The sequence below is a fragment of the Capra hircus genome, chromosome 24, assembly GCF_001704415.2.
Source record: "Capra hircus breed San Clemente chromosome 24, ASM170441v1, whole genome shotgun sequence".
Classification (NCBI taxonomy): domain Eukaryota; kingdom Metazoa; phylum Chordata; class Mammalia; order Artiodactyla; family Bovidae; genus Capra; species Capra hircus.
Window position 1 is genome coordinate 32596123 of NC_030831.1, and position 25044 is coordinate 32621166.

The 25044-nt window shown below is 38.1% G+C and overlaps 1 protein-coding gene across 1 annotated transcript in view; it reads right to left on the reverse strand.

The window, feature by feature from the left end:
* Positions 1-23319, reverse strand: part of IMPACT (impact RWD domain protein) — a 28322-nt gene extending 5003 nt beyond the window's left edge. Inside the window, exons 1-9 of the mRNA XM_018039765.1 lie at positions 23194-23319; positions 21979-22107; positions 20598-20650; positions 19451-19513; positions 12474-12559; positions 9205-9327; positions 6742-6839; positions 4099-4172; positions 118-208 (exon numbers count right to left, since the gene is read on the reverse strand). Of these exons, the coding sequence (XP_017895254.1) occupies positions 118-208; positions 4099-4172; positions 6742-6839; positions 9205-9327; positions 12474-12559; positions 19451-19513; positions 20598-20650; positions 21979-22107; positions 23194-23229 (753 nt within the window). The 5' untranslated portion in view covers positions 23230-23319. The remainder of the gene's footprint in view (positions 1-117; positions 209-4098; positions 4173-6741; positions 6840-9204; positions 9328-12473; positions 12560-19450; positions 19514-20597; positions 20651-21978; positions 22108-23193) is intronic.

Genomic DNA, 25044 nt, shown 5'->3' on the forward strand with positions numbered 1-25044 from the left:
CCAAATATGGCTCATTATATATCATATAACTGATTGACTTATTCCTAAATGGAGCTGTTTGGCTGAGAAATTTTATGGCTCACAGAACAGGACTGACAGGGTTTAACTCACACTTACCTCCATGAGATGGAGAAGACGCCCACCAGCTGCTGTTTCCCCGTCATCCTCACAGTCCTGTAAGAAGGTCTGCTTATCCTCACAGTATATTCTAGAAATCCATATCACAGTGTTACACTTTGAAACCTTGAAATACTGAAATAAATGTTATACCCCCTCATACTTGTTGCCATCAATTTACTTCCAAAATTAGCATATTTATTTAAAAAATCTTTCTTGATATACATTGGTTATATTTTCACTGATGATTTACTATCCAATATGCTTCCCTTTTTATATTCTGGAAAGCTAAAATCAAGGGTACTTCCTTTGAATCAGAAATGCTACAATTTCAGAAAGTGAGCTTACACATATGACACTCTCTGCTTCATTTAATCTTGAAGCTGAGATTAGATAGAGTAGTCACTAAAAAACGTTTACTGAGAGTCAGCTCTCTGAACATTACACATAAGAGGCACTAACAAATGGTATAAAGGAAACAGCTGGTACACTGTCCTCAAAGAGCCTAAGCTCTAGTGAAGGAGAAAAAAAGTACATTAAAAAGATGGAGGTGATAAAACCAACCTAAATCAATATTTTATACTTTTCTAAAGTCTTTATTCTAGCCACGAAGCATTTATCTTCCCCACTATAAGGATTGTAAGATTTATTATTCTCCATAATTTCCCCCTGGATAGTTATCAGTATCAGAAATAAATCACAGTGTTTTTACCCATTTAAATTATCTAGAAAGTTAGCATCTGGAATAATAAATAGGGCTACACTATAGTTCAACAAGCTTGGAAGCTAAGTAAGAGGTATAAAAAGAAAACAGTGCCAGTTAAGATATGCCATCTAGTGGATTTTTTGGGCCCCTACAAATAGTAATATTCTATCTAGGACTAGGCAAATATAGCAAAGATATCTTTCCAGCTACTGTGATAAAAAGCCAAATACTACCTTATCTATACACCTAAGTCAACTTTATTAGTTTTATTATACCAATCATATTCATTCATTCATTCATCCGTCTTTCCATCCACCAATCCATCTATCCATCCACCAATCCATTTATCCATTCATTTACTCAGTAAATATTTACTGCCCAGTTCGATCCCTGGGTTGAGAAGATCCCCTGGAGGAGGAAATGGCAACCCACTCCAGGGTTCTTGCCTGGAAAATTCCATGGAAAGAGGAGCCTGGCAGGCTACAGTCCATGGGGCCACAAAGTGTCGGCTAAGACTGAAGCCACTGAGCATGCATGCATGCATACACACACACACTGAACCAAGCTCTACTATTATTTAGAGTTGGCCTGATTTCAAGAAGAGAGAGTTAGTACTATTACACAAAATTTTGTATGGCAAATTTAAGGTAAAAAGGAGTCAGGGATTGACTTTAAGGAACAAAAGAAATTTAATTATATAAATCAGTACTGTTAGGTTTTTGTTTTTTTAAAAAAGAAGTACCATGGACATTTTCACTACCCCTTTCCTCACATGCCAGGACGACAAAGATGCAGCATCCAATACCTGTGTGGACCAATGGCCTGAAGAGTGCCCCATAACTCGAAAGCAGGGACACAGCCCCAGAACCAGGAAGTAACCTTAAAAGGACCCTAAGCATTCAAAACACACAACACAAAGTCCATGGACCACATACAAGTTATTTCTTTAACTCCCAGTGGAGTCCTTTAAGCTTCCACTTTGTGCCTTTTTAGTCTTCTCTGACACACAATTCTGACAAGCTAAGCTCCTTCATTTCCAAATATCAATTATATAAGGGGGTGATTTGGAGGGGCTGTTACATGCAGTCAGCTGACATCTGTGAGAAGTGATAGTTGATCACCATCAATATGCAAAAATACTCAAGTACTTAAACCTGGGGCTTGAAATACAGTATGTGGCACATTATTTATTTTCAGTTCAGTTCAGTCATCTAGTCGTGTCCCACTCTTTGAGACCTCATGAATCGCATCAAGCCAGCCCTCCCTGTCCATCACCATCTCCCGGAGTTTACTCAAACTCATGTCCATCAAGTCGGTGATGCCATCCAGCCGTCTCATCCTCTGTCGTCCCCTTCTCCTCCTGCCCCCAATCCCTCCCAGCATCAGAGTCTTTTCCAATAAGTCAACTCTTTGCATGAGGTGGCTAAAATATTGGAGTTTCAGCTTCAGCATCAGTCCTTCCAAAGAACACCCAGGACTGATCTCCTTTAGAATGGACTGGCTGGATCTCCTTGCAGTCCAAGGGACTCTCAAGAGTCTTCTCCAACACCACAGTTCAAAAGCATCAATTCTTTGGCACTCAGCCTTCTTCACAGTCCAACTCTCACATCCATACGTGACCACTGAAAAAACCATAGCCTTGACTAGACGGACCTTTGTTGGTAAAGTAATGTCTCTGCTTTTGAATATACTATCTAGGTTGGTCATAACTTTCTTTCCAAAGAGTAAGTGTCTTTTAATTTCATGGCTGCAATCACCATCTGCAGTGATTTTGGAGCCCAAAGAAATAAAGTCTGCCACTGTTTCCCCATCTACTTCCCATGAAGTGATGGGACCAGATGCCATGATCTTCATTTTCCGAATGTTGAGTATTAAGCCAACTTTTTCACTCTCCTCTTTCACTTTCAGATAACGTAAAATCAGTATCATGTCCAGTGACTGTTGAAGGGGCAGCCACATAGCCGTGTATTGACAGGAATAAGATAGAGATAAATAACATTAAATTCTCAAATTCAGATCTATCACTTAACGACGATGTGATCTTGAAAAAGTTCACCTTTTTACAGGGGCACAATCACTTAAATAATTAGAATTAATGCATGTAAATTGAGTGCACAGAGTAGGCACTCAATAAAGATGTGAACTAAATAAATGGTACCTATTAACAATTTTACAGCACATTCTAACCACTGAGAGCAACCACAATCTAATCTCTCCTTTTTACTGATGACCCTAACTCACTAAAACACCAAAATTCTATACCCTGATACTCTAATAAGTAGGGAATTATGTAACAAATAGGTTTTTGGAAGATTTGGCATTTAATGGGATGTGACTTAGTAATATTAAAAACTCACCAATCAAAAGTGATAATTTTTTTTGAGTTTTCTGAATTTGAGATAGCCTAGATTTTACAGATAGTCTCAATCACATTTTAAGTTTATACCAAATTCCTATGTCTATATTCTGATCTATTTTAGTCCTAAACTATGTTAAGTCTGTATAAATTTGAATATTTAAAAAAATACACCCTTCATCTCTTTACACCAAATTTTGCCGAGATTTGTATAAAACTTTCATACTCAAAGATGTGTAGTGAAAGAAGCACTCCAAATTCACTGCTAATGGGAGCATAAATTGGTTTAAAGAAACTTCTTAAAAAATTTGGTAATATGGATTAAGAATTTCAAAAATGTTCACATTTTTTGATAATTCTACTTCCAGGAATCTATTCAGTTTTTCCTTTTTAACTATACTTCTGTTTCATTTCAAAAAAGAATATGAAATAACCAGAACCTATCCTAAGGAAATAATCTAAAAAGTATACAAAGATGTTCACAGGACTATTCTTTATAATAGTTTTAAAAAATGAAAAACAAAAAGGAAATGGTTAAATGAATTGTGGTGTGGAACCTCAAACAAGTATTACAAAGCCATTAAAATAATGTTTAGAAAGCAATATAACAACATGGAAAAATGCTTTTGTTATATTAAGGAAAAACCTGGATACTAGAATGAAGCATTAAAAAATAAACTTTGCAAAGAAAAGATAGAAAACATTTCACAATATCAGTTACACTGCATGGCAGAGAATGGTTAACCTTTTCCTTTTTTTTCTGCCATTTCCAAATATTTTACACATGATTATTACTTTAACAATGGAAAAAAGAAAACACATACTTGGGTGTTTGTTTTGAATCATGCATCTGTTTCCCCCTCCTTTTTTTTTTTTTTTTGACAAACTGCACATTCCTAAAGTAGTGATGATCACTTACCGGTATGCATAGATGTTGTGGGTGGCACTAGCAATTTTCTTATTCTCATACAATTTGGCAAGAACCATTTTCACCTTAAAAGCAGCAACAATATAAATAAACTGATATATATTTTTTATTTGCTCTGTAAATGCTAAAAAAAAATCTTAAAGCATATTGATATACATACTGTTGAACTGAAATTAACAGTTATTTAAAGAATCAACTACATTTTGAAAAAGCCATTTCCAAAGTTTTCTCCTCATTTTTAGGGGCAAAAACTGAATTACTCTAATTGGTACCAAAAAAAAACAGTTCTAGAATTTTTGAGCACCAGTTTTCAACAAATATCTGAGCAGTAATCATGTCCAAGGTACTTGCATATAAGAAATTTTCCCCATACTGTAGAGAGAAAGTTAAGTGAGAATATGAGAATTTCTAGAAATGGCTCTGAAAATTTACCAGCGTGAGAAGTGCAGAGTAATGGTACGTTTCAAAACTTATGAAACCAAACTCTTCCTGGAAGAAATAAGGTTCAGAGAGGATGTAACAAGAGCCAGAACTTGAAAGATACGTGACAATTCTGCATCAAAACTGAAGAGTAGGGTGGGGCAAGAAGAAGTCATTCCTTCAGAGGAAAGAGCATATACAAATGGACCAGATTTAGTAGGAAGAAATAAACAATGCTTAAGTTTAACGGGAGGCTTCCCTGATAGCTCAGTTGGTAAAGAATCCGCTTGCAATGCAGGAGACCCTGGTTCGATTCCTCGGTCGGGAAGACCCGCTGGAGAAGAGATAGGCTACCCCCTCCAGTATTCCTGGGCTTCCCCTGTGGCTCAGCTGGCAAAGAATCTGCCTGCACTGCAGGAGATCTGGATTCGATCCCTGGGTTGGCAAGATCCCCTGGAGAAGGGAAAGGCTGCCCACTCCAGTATTCTGGCCTGGAGAATTCCATGGACGGTACAGCCCATGGGGTCACAAATAGGCGGACATGACTGAGCAACTTTCACTTTGGGCTTCCCTAATAGCTCAGTTGGTAAAGAATCTGCCTGCAATGCAGGAGACCCAGGTTTGATTCCTGGGTCAGGAAGATCCCCTGAAGAAGGGAAAGGCTACCCACTCCAGTATTTTGGCCTGGAGAAATCCATGGACTACATAGTCCATGGGGTCACAAAGAGTCAGACATGACTGAGTGACTCTCACTTAGTTGAAATGGAACTCCAGATAAACCACAATATTTTTATTATACGTATGACCTATGCAATAATGTTTATCTGAAATTCCAATTTAGGTAGGTATCCTGGCAACCTTAGCAGGGACATAAAAGAGAAAGGTTCAGAAAGTGACCAACAGTTTTATGTAGCTCTGCCTTTAGAGTATGAATGTAATGATAGATGTATCAGATGATTAACACAGGGTCATAGCACAAAGTGACTTGTATAACATGTTTGAATTTCTCCTTGCAGCCAAAGAAAATCAGCAAAGATTATTGAGTATGCGGGGGAAGAGTGACACGTGGTCAGATCTTCCAGAAAAGTAGTTGGCAAGGGGCACGGATAAAACTGGAGGTAGGAAGACTGAGTTAGAGACGGGGAGACCAACTTCGATCAGAAATGATGCTATCTTGTGTTTCTCAGACTCAGATTCCTGATTAGTAAAATAAGTAGGCACTGACCTCTAAGATTTATTTCAGATCTCACAAATTATGATCCTGTTAGTCTAAGTGACTATAATCAGAAATGGAAAAGGGATCCAGGATGAAGAGATTCAGAATAGAATGTATAAGGATTCTGGCAACAAGATTATAAGTAATGGCCAAGGGGAAAACGGGGTTTCTGAGGGAAAATCTCAGAAGTTTGCACCAGAAGCTCTTATCCCAACCACAAATTAATGAAGAAAAGAACTTCCTCTTCCAGAGACTAACAGAGAATTAAAAGGCAACCTGGTGCAAAAAATTATATTCCTATATATAGGGCTTTACAAGAACTTGGAGAGACCAAAGGGAAGAAGACCGATGCTTACTCTAAGACTTCTCTGGTTAATTTAACTTCATATGTGTACTGAAACTGTCTCTTACATTCATAAAGTTTAGGGTAGATTATAGCAAGGAAGAAGAAAACAATTCTGCTGAAGAGATTGAGAAAGACAAAGACCTATGAATACCATTTTTGACTGAAAAGTTTCCCTAATGATATCCTTTGGTGGTTATCAGGTCACCTAAAATCAGAAAGCTGAAAGGAAAAGGAATTCAGGCTGGAAAGACTGAGCTCAATCAGTCTGTCTACTGTCCCCTTACTTGGGTAACAACAAATCAGGCTAGGTTTTATAGAACTCCCCTGTGATATGACAAATGATTTTTTTTTTAAACAAATGATTTTTTAACAAGTTAGTAAGCATCATAATTTTCTATGCCACCACAATGGGTTTTTCTTCTTTGAAAATCCATTAGTTAAGCCCTAATCAGAGTCTGCATATAATTTTGAAAGCAGTCATCAACAGAAATAAATATTCCATGAGTCCCAATAATTTGGGGGTAGAAAAATCAGAAATAATTTTTGTCTTGAATGAAAACTAAAAGCAAAAACAAATATTTTATTGCAAAACCATCTGCATGAATTACTTTGATAAAACAACATCAAAGTGAACTGGACACAGTAAATTTACCTGTTTGGGACAAACTACTGGAGCCAAGTGTGCCTGAAAAGTACTTCTTCGGTCTGTAATAGGAATGCCATGATCAATCGGAGGTAATTCTTCTATTTCTATAAATGTAAAGAATTATGTTACTTTTTAAAATTCTTACATACAAATACTGAAAAACGGGCAAATGGTATAGCGGAGGGAGTTAGCAAAGAGATGTAAATTACATGGCCAATCAACTCAAATAACCAATACTGTTTGTCTGTTAAATTACAATTTAAAATGTCCCCCCAGTATATCCTACATTAAGATAAAACTACTTGACTTATAAATGCTTTTCACCTGCTAAGTGGTCACCCAGTGAAAATGGCGGGTTGGCATGCAAATACTGGACTGTTTCAATAGTATAAGTTGGCATAATATCTAACTTTTAAGAGTATAAAGGAGTCCTGAGGCCAAAAAGATCAGCTAATACAGAGTATTTATTTATTTTACTGTTGATGGACCTCTGGGTTGGGAAACCTATGACTTTACTTTGTATAGCTGTAATATAATGTTTTCTGCTAATAAAACCGTTCCTACTTCGTAGGACTGAATTAAATATATCAACAGTACACCATATTGGTATGCCATTGAGTACTTGATTTCCAGTTATTCTGCCCTTTAAACAAGCTTACGAACAATTAATTTTTTCTATTTCTACAAGTTAGTTTACCTTACAAGTGATAAAATACTTCAACTAATTCATACAAAAATATTTCTGGAGCATTTCAAATAACTTGCCTCAAATCCCTGCTCTGGTTTATGGCAGGAATAGAATAAGAAGCCAGGTTTATGGAGGATGTTTGACCTTCCCCCGAGTTGTGTTGTCTTTTTGAAAAGATTGTGACCACTGTACTGGTACACTACTAAGGTCAATATGAATTGGATGTGATTTATTACGACTTTAATTTTCACTCTTTTTATAGTGAATCTTCTTTCTCTAAAGAAATCCTATGCCCAATCCACAAATATGTAAATGAATAAAATGGGAGCTACTCGGAGTGAAGCAGGGGCAGGTATCCTGGGTCTTGTCCCCCTACTCATTCACTTCTTTGTCCTCTCTCTTCCACTAATTGTGAGAAACTATGCAAGAACTTTAAATGTTCATTCACTATTTAAAAGGTACTATATGATAGCAGAGGAAACTCCCTATCTTCAAAGAAAATGAACATCCTCTCAGGTCTATCATGTTTTTGTAAGACAGGTGAGGAACTGACGATATCACTCAAAATTTTAAAATACTAAAATGGAACATACTTTCTGATAGAAACAAAGAGCTAATTTATCACAGCAACCTATTCATAAGTTGAATACTACTCGATTATGGAACAAATTTGAGCAAAAACTAAAATCTTACAGGCGTTTCATTAGCTTTAATTCAGTGGTTGCACCTTCAATTACTGTATTTATATTTGTTAGCACAGACTAAAATTTAACTCTGAGCCATCAGTAGATCTAAGATTTTAAAAATATAAAAATGGTATGAATTGAAAACATTAACATAGCTTTCTTAGTTTCAATTTCTCCCACCACTAATTCAAAACTCTAACAGCAAAAAAAGAAAAAGAAAAAGAAAAACTAAGTTTCTATTTTTGTCCTCACTATTCTCATAGACTTAGAAAACACCAAAATGACCAAGAGGCAGGAAAAATATAACCCAGTTCTCTGTAAATAAGAATCCCTTAAAATGTGACAGTTTACTAAATCTCTCAGAGATCTAACCAGTCCATTCTAAAGGAGATCAACCCTGGGATTTCTTTGGAAGGAATGATAAAGCTGAAACTCCAGTACTTTGGCCACCTCATGCAAAGAGTTGACTCATTAGAAAAGACTCTGATGCTGGGAGGGACTGGGGGCAGGAGGAGAAGGGGACGACCGAGGATGAGATGGCTGGATGGCATCACGGACTCGATGGACGTGAGCCTGAGTGAACTCCAGGAGATGGTGATGGACAGGGAGGCCTGGCCTGCTGCGATTCATGCGGTCGCAAAGAGTCGGACACGACTGAGCGACTGAACTGAACTGAACTGAACTGACACCATTCCAAAAACAAATCATAGTGCTACCCCCTGTGCTGTGCTGAGTCACTCAGCTGTGTCTGACTCTTGGTGACCCCACGGACTGTAAGCATACCAGGCTCCTCTGTCCATGGGGATTCTCCAGGTAAGAATACAAGGGTGTGTTACTATGCCCTCCTCCAGGCGATCTTCCCAACCTAGGGATTGAACCCAGGTCTCCCACATTCCAGGTGGATTCTTTACACCTGGGCCACCAGGGAAGCCCAAGGATACTGGAGTGGATATCCTATCCTTTCTCCAGGATATCTTCCCAACCCAGGAATCGAACCGAGGTCTCCTGCATTGCAGGTGGATTCTTTACCAGTTGACCTACCAGGGAAGCCACATCACTACTGTTCTCAAAATAAACTAGTAACATTCACTATACCTGTTCGATTTTCACTGACATCAAAATCCAAAGTTTTAACTTGATTTTCTGGTTGACATGCTAAAACAAGATCATCTTCACATTCAACATCTTCCTCTTCAGTTTTCTTCTTTACGTCTGGGCCTATGCGGATATGAGACATTATGACTGATCATACGACAATAAGAAATGACACTTAAAAAACTTTGAGTCTTCATCTCTAAACATCAGTCTTCAACAGAAGGAACCAGTGTTCACAAGTGGTTGTCTCCAGAGTTGGGACAAGGAAAACGTAAGATGAGCTGGGACATCTTGTGATTGTAGAGAGTAAAGGAATGTTCAGAAAAAGATGGGAGCTTATAAAAATAACACAGGAGCCTACCTGCGAGCACTCTGAAAGGCCAAACCTGGAACAATCTGAGCAACAAAATAATGACAGTATAGAATTTTAGCTCACTAAATAAAATGAGTTCATTCTAATGTAAATAATCAAATAAATGTGGAGAAGAGACATCTTGTTCTAACAATATAATTCCAATTAATCATACCAAGAAGGAAGGAAAGAAGTGAGAATCACCATATTGTTACAACACCATATTGTTTATAAATATTGTTGGGAAGATACACTAATTGATACTAAAATCAGGGGGCGGGGGAATGAAAGTTTGAAGACAAACAGGGTATTAGCACAGCCTCAAAGTATCTCCCCCAAGAGACTTGTCAAATGTGATAATTTGATATGACAACCTAGATAGACCATGGTTCACAGATACTTGGTCAAACACTATTTTACATATTTCTGCAAAGGTATTTCTTAGATGGAAACCACATTCAAATCAGTAGACTTAGCATAAAGCAGATTGCCCTCCACAATGCAAGCGAGACTCATCCAGGTAAGGTCTTAAAAGAAAAAGGACTGACCTCCCAAGACAAGGAGGGAATTCTGCCAACATGCAGCTTTCATAGCCTTGAGTTTCAATATCATTTCTTCTCTAGGTCTCCAGGCTGTCAGCCTACCTTGCAGATTTTGGACTTTCAAGCTTCTATAATTTTGTGAGCCAATTCCTTAAAATCAATCAACCTCTCCCTCTGTCCCCAACCTTTCCTTCCCCCCACCTCTCTCTATAAATGTTGAGTTGGCCAAAATGTTCATTCAGGTTTTTCTATCACATCTTATGGAAACCCCAAACAAACTTTTTGACCAACCCAATACATAGATACATCCACACACATACATACATACATACATAAGACACACACATTTTATTAGTCTGTTTCTCTGGAAAACTTGACTAATACAGTAACTTTATAGTGGAGTCAGGTACCCCCTTAACCAAGGGATCAAGGTAAATATCACCAATAATAAAGCATACTGATATCATCAGCTCCTTGATATAGTATATACACTATGGAGGACACAATATCATTTCTGTGATATTTTTGCCAAAATGCCTAGTCTTACTCCAATCATGAGAAAACAATGGACAAACTCAAGGTCATGAAAGGTCATAAAAGTCAAAGAAAGAATGGGGAACTATTTATAGAGGAGTAAGGAGAAAAAAATGCAACAAAGAATCCTGGACCAGATCCTAGAACAGCAGAAGGAACACTAGAGAAAATATTGTTATATTGTATTTACCATCGCTTGCTTTCTGTTCTTAATAATTATACTATGGTTACATAAGACACTACTCAGGGAAGCAGAGTGAGGGATACAGCAACTATTTCTACTATTTTTGCAACTTTTCTGTAAGTCTGAAACTAGTTCAGAATTTTTTGAAGTATAAATAGCTGTAAATAACTACTTCAAGATTTAATATTTCCATAGTAGAAAAAATAAAATAAAGAATAAATACATACTGAAGATTAGTAGTAAAATAAAAATGAATTACTTGTCAAGTGGGTGCCCTGGAGAAGAAAATTCTCATGACATATCCTGATCACTTCCATTTTAATATGGAGTCTAGAAAATTTTTTATTAAAAAATTCTGAAGAAAATTTTTCAAAATTATAAATTATATAACCTAAATCAGTAACTCAAAAAACTGAAGTGTGGTGAAACTAAATTATAGATATAGGTGGGAAAAGGAAAATACCACATTAAAATCAACAATTTAAAAACCTTCCTAAGAGGTGAGTGACTCTGAAGTTTTGGAGTTCTGAATTTCTACTGGTATACGTAATACTTTTGCAATTATCCCACCCTAGAATGGGGGATTGGCACAAACTAATTTTGAGACCACTCTTCTCAGACACCCTGAAATGCCACAAAATCAGAACATGAATCATAAAAAGTCAAAGGAAACTCTTCAAAAAAATACTGTCCCATGATAAGAATATCTTCAGACCATTTATCCCTCTGATTTTAATGGAAGCAGTAAAAATACTTGCTTCTATAGAAAAACTGCAAAATGCTCCAAAAATATATATATTTCTATCAACTCTAAATGTTTACTGATTTTGCTATGGGAATCCTCAATAATTGGTTTCCTGTAAATAACCTTCTAAAACTTAGTCAATAGACTATTGAATTGTTGTTCTTTAATTCTTCTTCTCCCCAAACTAAAAATAATTCTATCAGTGATAACAATAAAACTCTATTTGGAAATAAAATCATGCTTAGTAATTTTCCTTTCTAAAAGGCTTTTGTAGTACCTGGAGCAAAGACTAGCAAAGTAAACAGAAAACATAAGAAACTTCTATGCTGTTATATACTTATGATTCAATGAAAGAATAATAATAAAGCAAAATATTCTCCAATGTTCTGAAATTAGATAGTGGTGATGGCTGCACAACTTTGGAATCTACTAGAAACCACTGAATATACATTTTAAAAGGTTAATGATCATAGTATATGAATTCTATGTCAATTTAAAAATCAAATTTCAAAGTCACTTTTTATACCCTAAATATTGGTCAATGTGTTTTCCAAAGTTCTTTTTCTATAAACATTACACTCATTTGAAGCTAATGTCTAACATATCAATAATGCATGAAGAATGTTACATGGTTGATATTGCCATAGAAAGCAAAGGTTTTTGAGCAAACTTCTTTAACCATAAAATTCTATCTCTGTAAGAGCTTACAGTAATCTGAAACCAAAGAGGCTGCACCTTATTGAAAGAAATAACCATATTTACACGAGTAAAGAACTTTTCAGAGAATATATTTTATTATATAAAACCATATAACAAGATATAGATCTTTATTAAAAGTTTCAGTGAGAATATATACATGAAAATTTAATTACTGTAAATTAAAAGAGCAATGATAACATTTTTCAAACCTACCTGGTTCTGTCATCTGAGATTTTTGTATTAGGACATCTCTTATTTTCTCCACCCACAGGTAAAGAATACTTTCACCAATATTCTGGCTAAACAAAATTCAGGGGAAAAATTGTTATTAAAAAATTATTTCTCAAATTCAAGATAATATAGACATATTTATAATCTAAGAAATTAAATTATATTTAGCCATGTGTTTTCTTTTTTTTTTTTCTGCCTTGCAGCACAGCTTGTGGGATCTTAGTTCCCCAACCAGGGACTGAACCCAGGCCCTTGTAGTGATAGCTCCAAATCTTCACCACTGAACCACCAGGGAATTCCCTAGCCATGCCTTTTAAAAAGAAATTATAAAAACATGAGATTTACTAACATTTGTAGATGAATATTTAATACATCAATATTAAAAATCCCAATGGCTCCCAAATTAAACTGCTTACTTCAAATAAGTAGAAGAGCTACAACCAAAGAGGGGAAAGAGAATTTCTGAACTTGAAAGGAATTAAGATAGATATAAACATGATTTTGTTTCTGTCAGTGAATATAATTGTAGTACTGATGCCCAGTCATTGCTTGCTTTCCTAAACTTTTTGAACAATTTCAAACCACTTATTTTGTATAATTATTTCAACAATTAAGAATACAAAGCATTTTAGAAACTCCCCAAGAAAGCCAATTTACAAGACTAATGCAATGCAAAGCTTTAGATTCTTATTTTGTTTTCCACATAATATTCTATTGCCCAAATTCATTTCGGTTCCAAAGAGCTGTCTGGCTGCATCAGATAATTGAATCCATCTCAAAGGCTCACTGAGAAAAAGAAGAAGTCATAGTTCATTTCCACAGAGTTATGTTAAATGATGGCAACAGCAATAAAATAAAGGCCCAAGTGTCTGTTTTTTAGGGAATGATACTAATTTTAGATGTGTTAATATGTGTGTTCAAGGAACTCACCAAACTACTTCATAACACCTTACCCCTTCCTCTAACAGTTGCTCTTGAAACCATTATCTGTCTTTATCACCACTCATCAGCACCCAAAGGAAGCTTTCAAAACAAGCATACAGAAGAAAACAACACTGTTTTCAAATAATTCTGTACCCTCAAACACTCCCATCCCACCCATAATCCCTGAGCACTAAAACGACCCTCTGTGCTCTTCGACAACCTGTCTTATTTAGAGAGGGCAAAAGTCAACTGGAAAAGTTTTAAAAATTAAGAACGTTGGTTGAGTTTCTTTTAAACAATTCCTACTCCCTTCCTCTCTCCTCCATAAAAGATTCAGAGGTATAGAGACAGAGAAAGGTAAAATGTATTGAATATATACTAAGCCCAAAGTACATTATATATTGATATACCAACACATTTAACGCTCATAATTTGCTAACAGAGTAGGCTTTATTTTCCCATTGTACAGATGAGAAAGCAGGCCTGAAGAGATCAATTAACTTGCCTAAGACAGTCTTGTAAGCAGTAAGAAGTCCAGAGTGAGAATGGGAATGCAGACTTACTCCAGAGCTCAGGTCGCCCACATCACTTTGCTCTCCTAGCAAGCAGCTGTGCCCTTAGGCAAGTAAGACACTTGAACTGCCTCAGTTTCCCCACCTACAAAACAGATTTACAGCATCTTGTCTTACTTTACAAAAGCAGTCTCTTTTCAGGTGGACCTGTCTTAATTCACTCAACAGATCTGCAAGGGCCTCGCCTACACACCAGGCACTATGTGCAACCCTGAGGGTACAGCAGTGAATGAGAAACCTGGGTCCCTGGTCTCAGTGCTTGCAATTACTGTTCTTAAAAACATATGCTTTTATATGTAATTCTCTCCATCTCCTAACCCCATTCTATTGAATTCATCACATCATCACCATCACCAAAAGTAGGAGCACTAATATCTAGTTTATTGAACACCTACCATATGTAAGGTATAGAAAATGCTTGGTTACTTCATTTAATCTTTACAGCCCCCTTTGAGACGGGAAAATCATCCCTCTGTGAATATATATTCATATTCAGATTTGTTATTTTTGTCAGGGGACTTTTGGGGGAAGGGGCACTGGAAAATGCCTTGGAAGAATTTCTGCAGTTAATAACTAATTTTTCTAATAATAATAAGACATTAAACCTTAACTCTAAATTTCCTCTCCTCTAACCCATGGCTTCCTGAAGAAAAATATTCCAGAGCACTCCATCTAACATCATTTATTGACTACTTCCTTTGTCCCTACTATTTAACTAGATTTACTGAAATCTAGTTTAAGGAAGTGGTAGTAGATGTGAAAGGTTTCCTGAAGAAAATGAAAATTCTTTCCCTTGGACCTCCAAATTCTATCACTGATGGTGGTTTGGGTGATGTCATTGTTCCTGCTTTTTTGTGTTTTCTCTCACAACAGTAGTTTGTAAACGCCCCCCCACCCCCCGCCTCTTTTTTAAAGAAGAGTTGATTACTTATATCTTTTAACTGCAGACTAGGATTTGGTGGTTTTCAAACTTTTGCCTTCACTGTAATGAAATCTCTCATGGAACCAAAAACAAATTAAAATAGACAAAAGCTGGAGCCCTCCCTCCTGTGCCCTTCTTTTCCTGCACCCCAGTGGTCCTGGAGGAAGTTTGCTGAATTCTAAAAATCGGTGCAAAATCAGAATATTCATTATACGGTGAGATGCTAAGCTTTTAATTTATGAAATTATTGTGGTATAGTAGCTGAATATAAAAAGTCTAGAACAAAATTTTCAAATTGAATAAAAGATCAACTTGGATTAAAAACTGCTATTTTAGTTGAGACATAACTGTGATTAACTATACTTAAATAACTATAATCCAATTCAGAATGATCAAAACAAAGTCAAGTTACTTGTGACTCTCATTTGACCTGTGGCTCTAATTTTCATTTTAATTCTCCAGTATGTATATTTGTTATTTAAGGGTAAAGATATACACTAAAATGTACTACAAAGCTGGGTAACCTCAGTCAAATCACTCAATCTGAGTTTCTATCATCTCATTTAAAAATGACAAAACTTGATGAGATGACTCTTCTGACAAGAACAAAAATGAGAGCTGCTATTATAAAGTGCTAAAATATATCACATGGATTATGTCACTTGATCCTCACAATGATATTATTTGATTATCCTCATTTTACAGATGAGAAAGAGGTCGCATTATTTCAAAAACTGACCCCAGAAGCCTGCCCAAGACACCCTTAACATCAGCTTGATTAAACTTCAGACAGGCAGAGCTTCCTGACTCTAGGCCCTGACCTCTCTGTTCTTAGAGCATTTCCTTTAGAAAACTTGTCATTATAAATTCTTCTTTTGCTCCTTTGAGATTATGGCTATCTTTTTAGAAGCTATGTCAGCTTTAGAACCAAGGAGTGTCTTTCTCAAGGACCTGGGAGCCATTCTTCTGAAATGCGGTCATCAAGGAAGAGAATGCGCTGTTGCCCAGTCTCTGTTGGAAGGAGCATCTAACTACTGATGAGCCACGATCTGCACACACAGATGGCCTGACCACGAGAAACACTTGCAAACTCAGGAAGTAACTGAATGTGCTGGACACTCTCTGATCAACCTTCCCCAGCATTCCCCCCTGCTTTTCTACAGGTTAGCACAGCTTATCCCAGCCCTCAGAAACCGTGCTGCCTTTTGTTTCAGCCAGCTGAGTTCAGACCGAGTTCTGCCTCTCTCCCCTGTTACAATAGTCTTGAAGAGAGTATTCCTCGCCTGCTTAACTTGGTTTGTGCACTTTCTGCTTTGACAAGGCTCATTCTCTAGGTTCCAAATCTAAGACTTCATGTGATATATCACACTGTGAAGAGCTGTGGGAAATTAATCATTTTCTTGGATTTAAAAGTAAATATTGTTGAAATGAACTATCATAAATTCAAATTTTAAAAAAGCTTAATCTTTTTCATTTTTCTCTTAATACCAAGTGGTATAATGTTTGAAATATTTTTAAAATCTATCATTTACCTTTTGTTTTATAAAAATCATTATTTTCATATATTCAAACTATCCATGTTTAAAATGCAAAATGTTTAAACAAAAATAAGGTATGATAAGCAAATAACTCCACATCTACCCAATCACCAAATCCTAGTGTATGCTCTTAAGTATTCCCCTAACTGACCATTCTTCTCCCCTACGTTCTTGTTGCCTCAATGAAGATCTCCCCTGTCTCCCTCCTAGTTACTGACTGCTGCTCCGACGGAGTCCCTTCCTTCAGACTCTTCACTGCCCACCCTCCACACTGCCACACGGATCTGATTACATCACTCCCCTGCCTAAAATGCCTGGAACCTAAAGATAATGTCCACGCTCCTTACCCCAGGTAACAGGTTCTTCTTACACCTATATCAATTCCTATCCCCAGCATATCAGACTGTTTGTTGAACTCTGCAGTTCCTTCTATCTGAAAATCTCTCCCTTTCTGAGTATCTGCCAAGCACCACACCCAAAGGTCACCTTCACAATGGAACCCTCCTTTGCAACCTCACCACATTTCCAGAGACCTCTAAAAGGAACAGCACTTGGTCCAAACCTCTCAGCAATTATGTCACTATAGTGTATTGGTACACATCTATCTTAATTTTTAAATTCCAAACTCCTAACAGAGTGCTAGCATATAGAAAATACTTATAAAATGTTTACTGGACAAGACTGTTAGCTTTCAGATTTCTTTCCTCCTTGGCATAAAAGAAAACATAGTTCACCTTCTTATCTAGGCAAAAAAATTTTTCAGCAGTCAAAATGATTCTAAATAAATATGAAAATCTTGATAATGTTATAATATTTAGAACATAATGAAACTATAAACATTAAGAACTATATTTATATATTTTAAATGTTTACTTTTCAATGACCAATAGCATTTCACTTGTTGCCCCTTGCTGGGATTTTATGGAAAAATACCATTAAAAGTTGTCACACAAAACTTTTAAAAACACAATCTGCATTTCTACCTAGACCACATGTGTGAAAAGAATACTATTGGACTGGGGTTATTTTCAAGTGCTTTTAATAAACAAGATGGGACGAACAATATCCTATCTTCAGAACAAACTGCTTTGTTATTTCTGATCCTTCCTAATTCTCTAATAGCTCAAGAGAACCAGCTAAGGAGATCGGCAAGTTGTGCCCTATAGGAGGGTATCTCTTAATAAAGGGGGCACTTTGGGGTAGAAAAAAGGCAGATGGGAAGCCATTTCAGAGTGCATGACACTGTGCAAAATAGAAAAATCTCACTGATGAATATGACTAACAGGACGGAAGGCAAGTGTGGGAAGATTTTCCAAGAAGAGGAAGTGTTCAACACCATCAAAAGTTAGAGGCCAAATAAGATAAGAACTGAAAAATGAACATAAGATGTAAAATTACGACATCCTTGGTGAGCAAATCTGCAGCGTTATTTATCTTATTCTACCTTAGGAGCTACATTGGTAAATAGGCATAAATAGAAGATTACAGAAAGAAGTTTGTTGGGGGCACAAAAGTTGGAATGGCCAGTAAGATCATGGACAGAAAACATTTCATTGAGAAAACATGTAATATCTATATTCTGAGGACTATGGAATCACTAAATGGGAGCATCTCCCATTGATATCTCCAGTTCTAGGTTACTTCTTGAGTCAAATGTAAACCTAGGGACTCAAGGAAGACCACACTTCCTCTTGGTAAGAACCAACAGAATCAATTCCATGAAGACTTAGTATTTTTAAATTTACTATTTTGTGAGGAAAAGAACCCTGGAATAGACACAAAGTGGGTTTTCTCACTGTGCCAGATGGGGAGGCCACCTAGAACGTGTAAGACAATCCTTATCAGTTCCTGGATTACAGTAAAGCTGATATTGCAGAACATTATTTGTTGTACTAAATTAATATATCCTAATACAATTCACCCGAATCACAGAAACATCTCTGGACTATTGCACCAGCCTCCTAATTGATATCCCAAATGTAGTTGCTCCCTTCCAGTCAGTTCTCCACCCAGACACAGAACGGGGTTTTCAAAATGAAAATCTCACCACAACATCAAAGTACTTCTCGGCTCTTCTAAGCTTCCCATAGGTCTCAGGACAAAGGCAGACACTCCACATGGCCTACAGAACTCTCCATAACTTCCCCTGCTCACCTCGCCAGGTTCCTTTCCCACCATGCTCCCTTTTCCCCCCAACACCCCCTCCTTATACCACCATTATTTTGTGTCTTCATATGTTCCAAACTCCTTGACACAGAGCCTCTGCACATGCTGTGGCCTTTCACTGGAGTTCTTTTCATTTAAGTAACTCAGCTCTTAAGTCAAACAAGCCATCCCTCACCTCCTACTAGGTCAGGTCTTATTTCAAACTCAGTACTACACATTAATATCCTTCTTTCATAGAACTTATCACAGTTGCAGTTTGACATCCATTTTTACAGAGTTATCAGTAATATCTCCCCTACCAGCAAATTCTAAATGCTATGAAAACTGGGACCATTTCTGTTTTTACTAATTATATATATATCCAGGATCTAGTATAATACCTGCTATGTAGTATCTGCTGAATGAATGAGTGAAAAATACAGTATACTATCAATAGATTCTCAGTCCTATGGCCTAATACAAGAACATTACCATTAACAGTACATGGTAATATAAAGAATAATTATGCTTAGGATTCTGCTGTTACCAGTTTCATTCAACATAGCCTATGAAAATATCAAAATAAGAACAGTGTCTCTGAATTTACTTTCACAGCTAGCTAAGTGTTTTTATAGCTATTAGTTCTAAATGATACTTTTATTTTTGTTTCTAAACAGAATTTATATCAAATGTATATATAAAACTATATAACTAATATTTCAAGGATTCTTTAACTGTACTCTTTTTGTTAATGGAAAAACAGATTAACATAAAGTTTACAAAAGGGCCTAATATATCACAGTTCCAACAAAGCCCATAAGAGTCACTAATAGCACTGTTTTATCATCCATTACTTACATGTATATTTCCTCAAGGCTATTAGATAAATCTGCCCGTTCTTGCCCTTTAAGCCAAGGAGCACTAAGATTAAATAAAACAAAATAAAGATGATTACTCAAAGACTGTGTTTATATCACAAAGAAAAAATACTGATTAATCACAAACTGATTTTAAGTTTTAAAACTTTTCTACTTTGATCAAAATATTATTTTATGTTGTGAAATCTAAACAGTTCCAAAATGCTTTCATTTGCATTAACTCATTTAGTCCTCTCAGGAAACCATGATGACACCAACAAATTATTCAATTAAAATTAGTTTAAAAAATGGAGGAGTGCATATCATAAAAGCTGCCTAAGTTTACCTAAGTGGCAGATATGTTCCAGAATCTATATTTCCAAATTCACAGTATTTGCCACACAACCAGAGTTCCCAATTTTTTCTAACTGATGTCCCAAAAAACAGCTCTAACAAGTAAGTCAATTGCCACATGACTATAAATCAACTTTTTCTGAAAAGAGCACTTATGTTTACAAGCTTTCTATAATCCTATCTTTCATTCTCAATGAATAAAAACGAAAAATTACAGAACCATGAGTGACAGCAAACTTTACTGCTGTGGTTTTAAAACACTCAGGGAAACAGGTTAGGAATGACTCTACAGACCAAGGTTTCTAGATTACTAGACTGTTTAACGAGGAAGATTCCCTTCCCCATCTCTAACGACATTCTGGAGCTATTTTATCCCCTATGAATCCCTTGATTCTTTTATACTAAGTGGCAAACGTCAGTGTGTTTTTACATAATTTAATTTTTATTTTTTTTATTTTTTTTTTATTTTTTATTTTTAAAATATGTCTTTATTTGGCTGAGCCAGGTCTTAGTTGCAGCATGTGGGATCTAGTTCCCTGACCAGGAACCGAACCCTGGTCCTCAGCATTAGGAGCACGGAGTCTTAGCCACTGGACCACCAGGGAAGTCCCCATAATTTAATTTTTAAATGTAAATACTCCACATTAAGTCCAACGTGTTTTTACTTTCTATATACATTTTGACATTTTCTATATACATATTGACTACAGTCTACATAAACACAAGGTACAGTACAAACAATCTTTGCAAAGTAAAACTCTTTATAAAAATATAAATGTAGAAATATAGCTTACTTCAGTTGATAAATAGGTGGAGCTGTACCTGGGTATTCATTTGGTAGCATCACCTGCAAAGCAGTTTAAAAACAAACCTGCTTATACTTTATCGTGGTTCAAAAACAACAACATTCATAAAGCCAGTCACCAGACAGATTTCTAACTTGCCAAACTAAGACACAAAACCATTGTTTTATCAAATTTCAAAAGCGAATTCCCTCCTCACATTTATGCTTCCACCTTAAATAGTTGTTACTTGCTCAGTCGTGTCCAACTCTTTGCGACCCCATGGACTGTGGCTCACCAGGCTCCTCTGTCCATGGAATTCTCCAGGCAAGAATACTGGAGTGGGTTGCCATTCCCTTCTCTAGGGTAAATATGTTGTTAGTGAGTGAGTGAGTGAGTGAAGTCACTCAGTCGTGTCCGACTCTTTGGGACCCCATAGACTGTAGCCTAGCAGGCTCCTCCATTGATGGGATTTTCCAGGCAAGAATACTGGAGTGGGTTGCCATTTCCTTCTCCAGAGAATTTTCCTGACCCAGGGACTGAACCCGGGTCTCCCGCATTGTAGGCGATGCTTTACCGTCTGAGCCACCAGGGAAGCCCTAAATATGTTGTTAAGATGATACCAATTTTTTAAGGAGATTATCTGCCGAGAAAGTATAAAAGCAATTAAAATTAGAAAAAGTAGGGTGGACAAAGACAAAAGGGAAACTGAAATAGAGTCATTATACCCCAACCCCGGATGACGAGGGTGGCATTGTAACATGTTCCAGATATTTTTAAGAAATTAAAAAAAAAAAAATCCTACCAAATACTATTAAATAGCTAACACTTATTAGAAAACCATGCATATTTCTTTTGAAATCAGTATTACTATAAAAATGAATACTGATTAAAAACTCAATTTGGCATCTTTTATGTTGGAAGTACAGACAGGCACCAAAGAATAAGCATTAAACACAAAGCCGTAAGTTTCATGTATGTATCCTAACCACAACTGATTCCCAATTAACAAAGAAATGAGTTATCTATTCTATGAACCATCTAAATTACTAATCTATTCTCTCTCAGAAAACGTTAGCCATCTTCCCAGGTTTACACCCTCTTCTATTAAATGGAGAAGATAATGAAAGGAAGTGAAACTGGAGTCTGCCAAAGGTACATGAAGAACACTTAAAGAACTGGCATGGGAAAGACGGGTATTATCAATGAAAGCATTACTGGAGAGTGATCTAACTACCCATACATTTAGATCATCAATCGTTAACAAAAGTCAGCAACAAAATGACAAATCAGAGCAAGTCACACAAGAATAATTAGAGGAATACAACAGTAGTCAATGATACAAAATCAATACTGTAACTGGAAAACGGCTGTAGATGAAGAAGAAAAATACCTGTAAGCAAAGTGTCCACTTGGGGTCATCTATATCGTCGCTAATTCGAATACAAAATATTTTGGCGCAGTCATCAATGACACACCATTCCTCGCCATATATAGCAGCCATTGCTTCAATTTCCTCATTCTGAAAGAGATTGATGAGGGCAAAAAGTCAAAAAAATTTTGACTACCCTAAAAAACCTGAGTCTTCCTTACTGCTTTATAAGGTATTTGCATTTAACATAACCATCTTGGGTGAAGGAGCCCTAAAGGAACGACACCAAACGTTCTCAGCAGTGGGTCAAAATGTCCTACTCCCTGGGTACCAGACTATAGCAATGACTCACGCCAGCCTTGCTCCTACATCCCTATGCCTTTGACCACTGCTGAGCCAAAACATATATGCACTCCTATATTCTGTATGAGACTCGCAAGTGAAAGGATAAACGTATCTTCTCCGCTCCACCTTCTCTTTTTAACAGGTAACCCCTCCCACCCGCCCCCCAACCCCTGGACCACTGCTACCTATTATGTTTGCCCTTATATTACTACTGCCTATCTCCTGCTTGTTTTGAATTTGGCCACGAGGCTGGGTGATTGTTGGGGTTTTTGGTAATCAAATCCTCGAAACGTTTCAGAAATAACCTTTGGTTTCAGGTTAAAAATAAAACGGGATCTAAAGGTAAAAATGGGGAGCAACGTATACTTCCAACTTTGTATGATTTCATTTTGTCCTTAGGGCCCATTAGGAAAAGCTTCAATAGCGCCCACGTGAGCCACGCGCTGGGGGTAAGCTCAAGCCCAAGAGCATTAGATCCACGGGCCCTCAGGGGACTCCAGGGTCCGTGTTATAACTGCCCCTTTTGCAAACGCAGAAACTGGGGTCTTAAGTGGCCACTACAAGATCACCCGGCAGAGACAGGCTGGGGAGCAGAACCCTGGTTTCTGCCTCCAGCCCGGCGCTGCTGAGTCGCGTGCTGATGGTTGACGATGGCACCGTCCAACGCAGGCCAGGTGCGCCGACGCCCGGGAGCCGCCAGCGCGATAGATGGGCTGAGATCAAGCGCCGGGAAAATGGGATACGGCTGAGAGAATGGCGCAGCCTCAGCCCCTGGTGGTGCGGGCGAAACAGGGGGTGGCCCCGGGCAGAAGCCCCCTCGGCCGAGGAGGCCCGGGGCGGCGAGACGAGGCCGAGCCGAGCCTGGAGGTCGGCGCCCCGCTGGGGCCTCACCTGCCTCTGGTCGCTGCCTGCGTCCCCCTCAGCCATGTGGCCCGGGAGCTGCCGGGCGGCCACCGCCTGCCCAGGTCCGGAGTGCGGGGGCGGGGCGCTGCGGCAGTGAGCGGAGGGCGGGCGACAGCTAGAGCCGACCCGGAACCGCAACCCCGCCACGCCGCGCGGCTCGCCTCTGCTTCCGGGTTGCGGGCCAGGTTGGGCAGGGGGCTGCCGGCGCTAGGGCCTTGTCGCGCCAGCCTCTCCCCACCTCTTCCGCCGGGCCTCTGGACGCAGTCCCTCCCAAGCAGCGGCAGGAGTCCGCTTGGAATTTGCGCCTGAAACACTCCGGAGCTGGGGGCTTCTGCTCGCCCACGGCAATGTCGGTGCTATCGAGCTCACCCGTAGACTGGGGAGTCGGGTTCACCGCAGCGTCCCAGGAAAGGACTCACCGCAGTCCACAGTCCCAAGACTCATCTTTGCATTATAAGCAGGGTGGTTTTGTTTTGTTTTACGTGTTTTAAGATGTTTTTGTGATTTGAGCAAGGGTAAGATTAATTTCCCCAAAACTATAGAGCAGGAGAGGGCAGAAGGCAATTTTGAAAACCTGCTGAAAAACTTAGAACTCGCTGTTGTCTTATGATAATTTTCTTGGGTGTCCTTGGACTATTTTTCCGGGAGAGCTTTCGCTCAAGACACTAGGTTTTACCAGTCAACATAAAAGTCCTTGTCTCACTGTCCAAACATTTGGATCTGTTTGTGTCGTTTCTCCCCTGTCCCCAACCCATGCATTCCAATATATTGGTTGTGGCTAACATCTGTCACTTTACATGAGACACCTTAATCAAGTCCCTTAATGTCTTATTCGAAACACAGTTCATCCCCTTTTGCTTCACTTTCTTCACGCGCACACACAAACTCAAAATATTGCATCTTTCCTCTCTCTTGTCTTCCCTAATCACGGGCGTGTTTTTTTCCCCGCTTTGAAACACTTATCTGAATCAGGAGAATTGCACGAAGAATTCCACCCGAATTAACTTTGAAGGGATCTTATTATAAGTCTTGTGGATTTATTAATTCAATAGACATTTATTAGGTTCTTACAGTGCTAAGCTTTGGAAATGCAGATTTAGATGTTGTGCACTGCCTTTAAGAAGCTAAAATGAGGGAGAACAAAAGTAAATTAGTATTTAAATGGGTGGGAATTACCATCTGGCTCAGATGGTAAAGCATCTGCCTACAATGCAGGAGGCCCGGGTTCAATCCCTGGGTCGGGAAGATCTGGAGAAGGAAATGGCAACCCACTCCAGTATTCTTGCCTGGAAAATCCCATGGACGGAGGAGCCTGGTAGGTTACAGTCCATGGGGTTGCAAAGAGTCTGACAGGACTGAGCAACTTCACTTAGTAGCACAAGGCGGAGAAGGCAATGGCACCCCACTCCAGTGTTCTTGCCTGGAGAATCCCAGGGACAGTGGAGCCTGGTGGGCTGCTGTCTATGGGGTCGCACAGAATCAGACACGACTGAAGTGACTTAGCAGCAGCAGCAGTAGCACAAGGAAGGGCCTCTACTGAATGCCTTCGCTGTTCTCTTGAAATGATCACATTGTTAATCGGCTATGAGTTAATAGAAATTATAAGATTTTTTTTTTTTAAGGAAGGGCCATCTATTCGAATTTTATTGGGCTTCTCCTTCCAGAAGATGTTTGAAGAGAGTTACAGAAGAAGAGGTAGAGATTAGCTCATTGAAAAAGGAAGGAAATTGTTTTCGATGGAGAAAAAAATATTAGCAGAAAAATTGTGGCCCATTTAGGGAACATCATGCATTTCATTGCCTCTGACATCACAGCTGTCAACCTCTTTTTGTCATATGA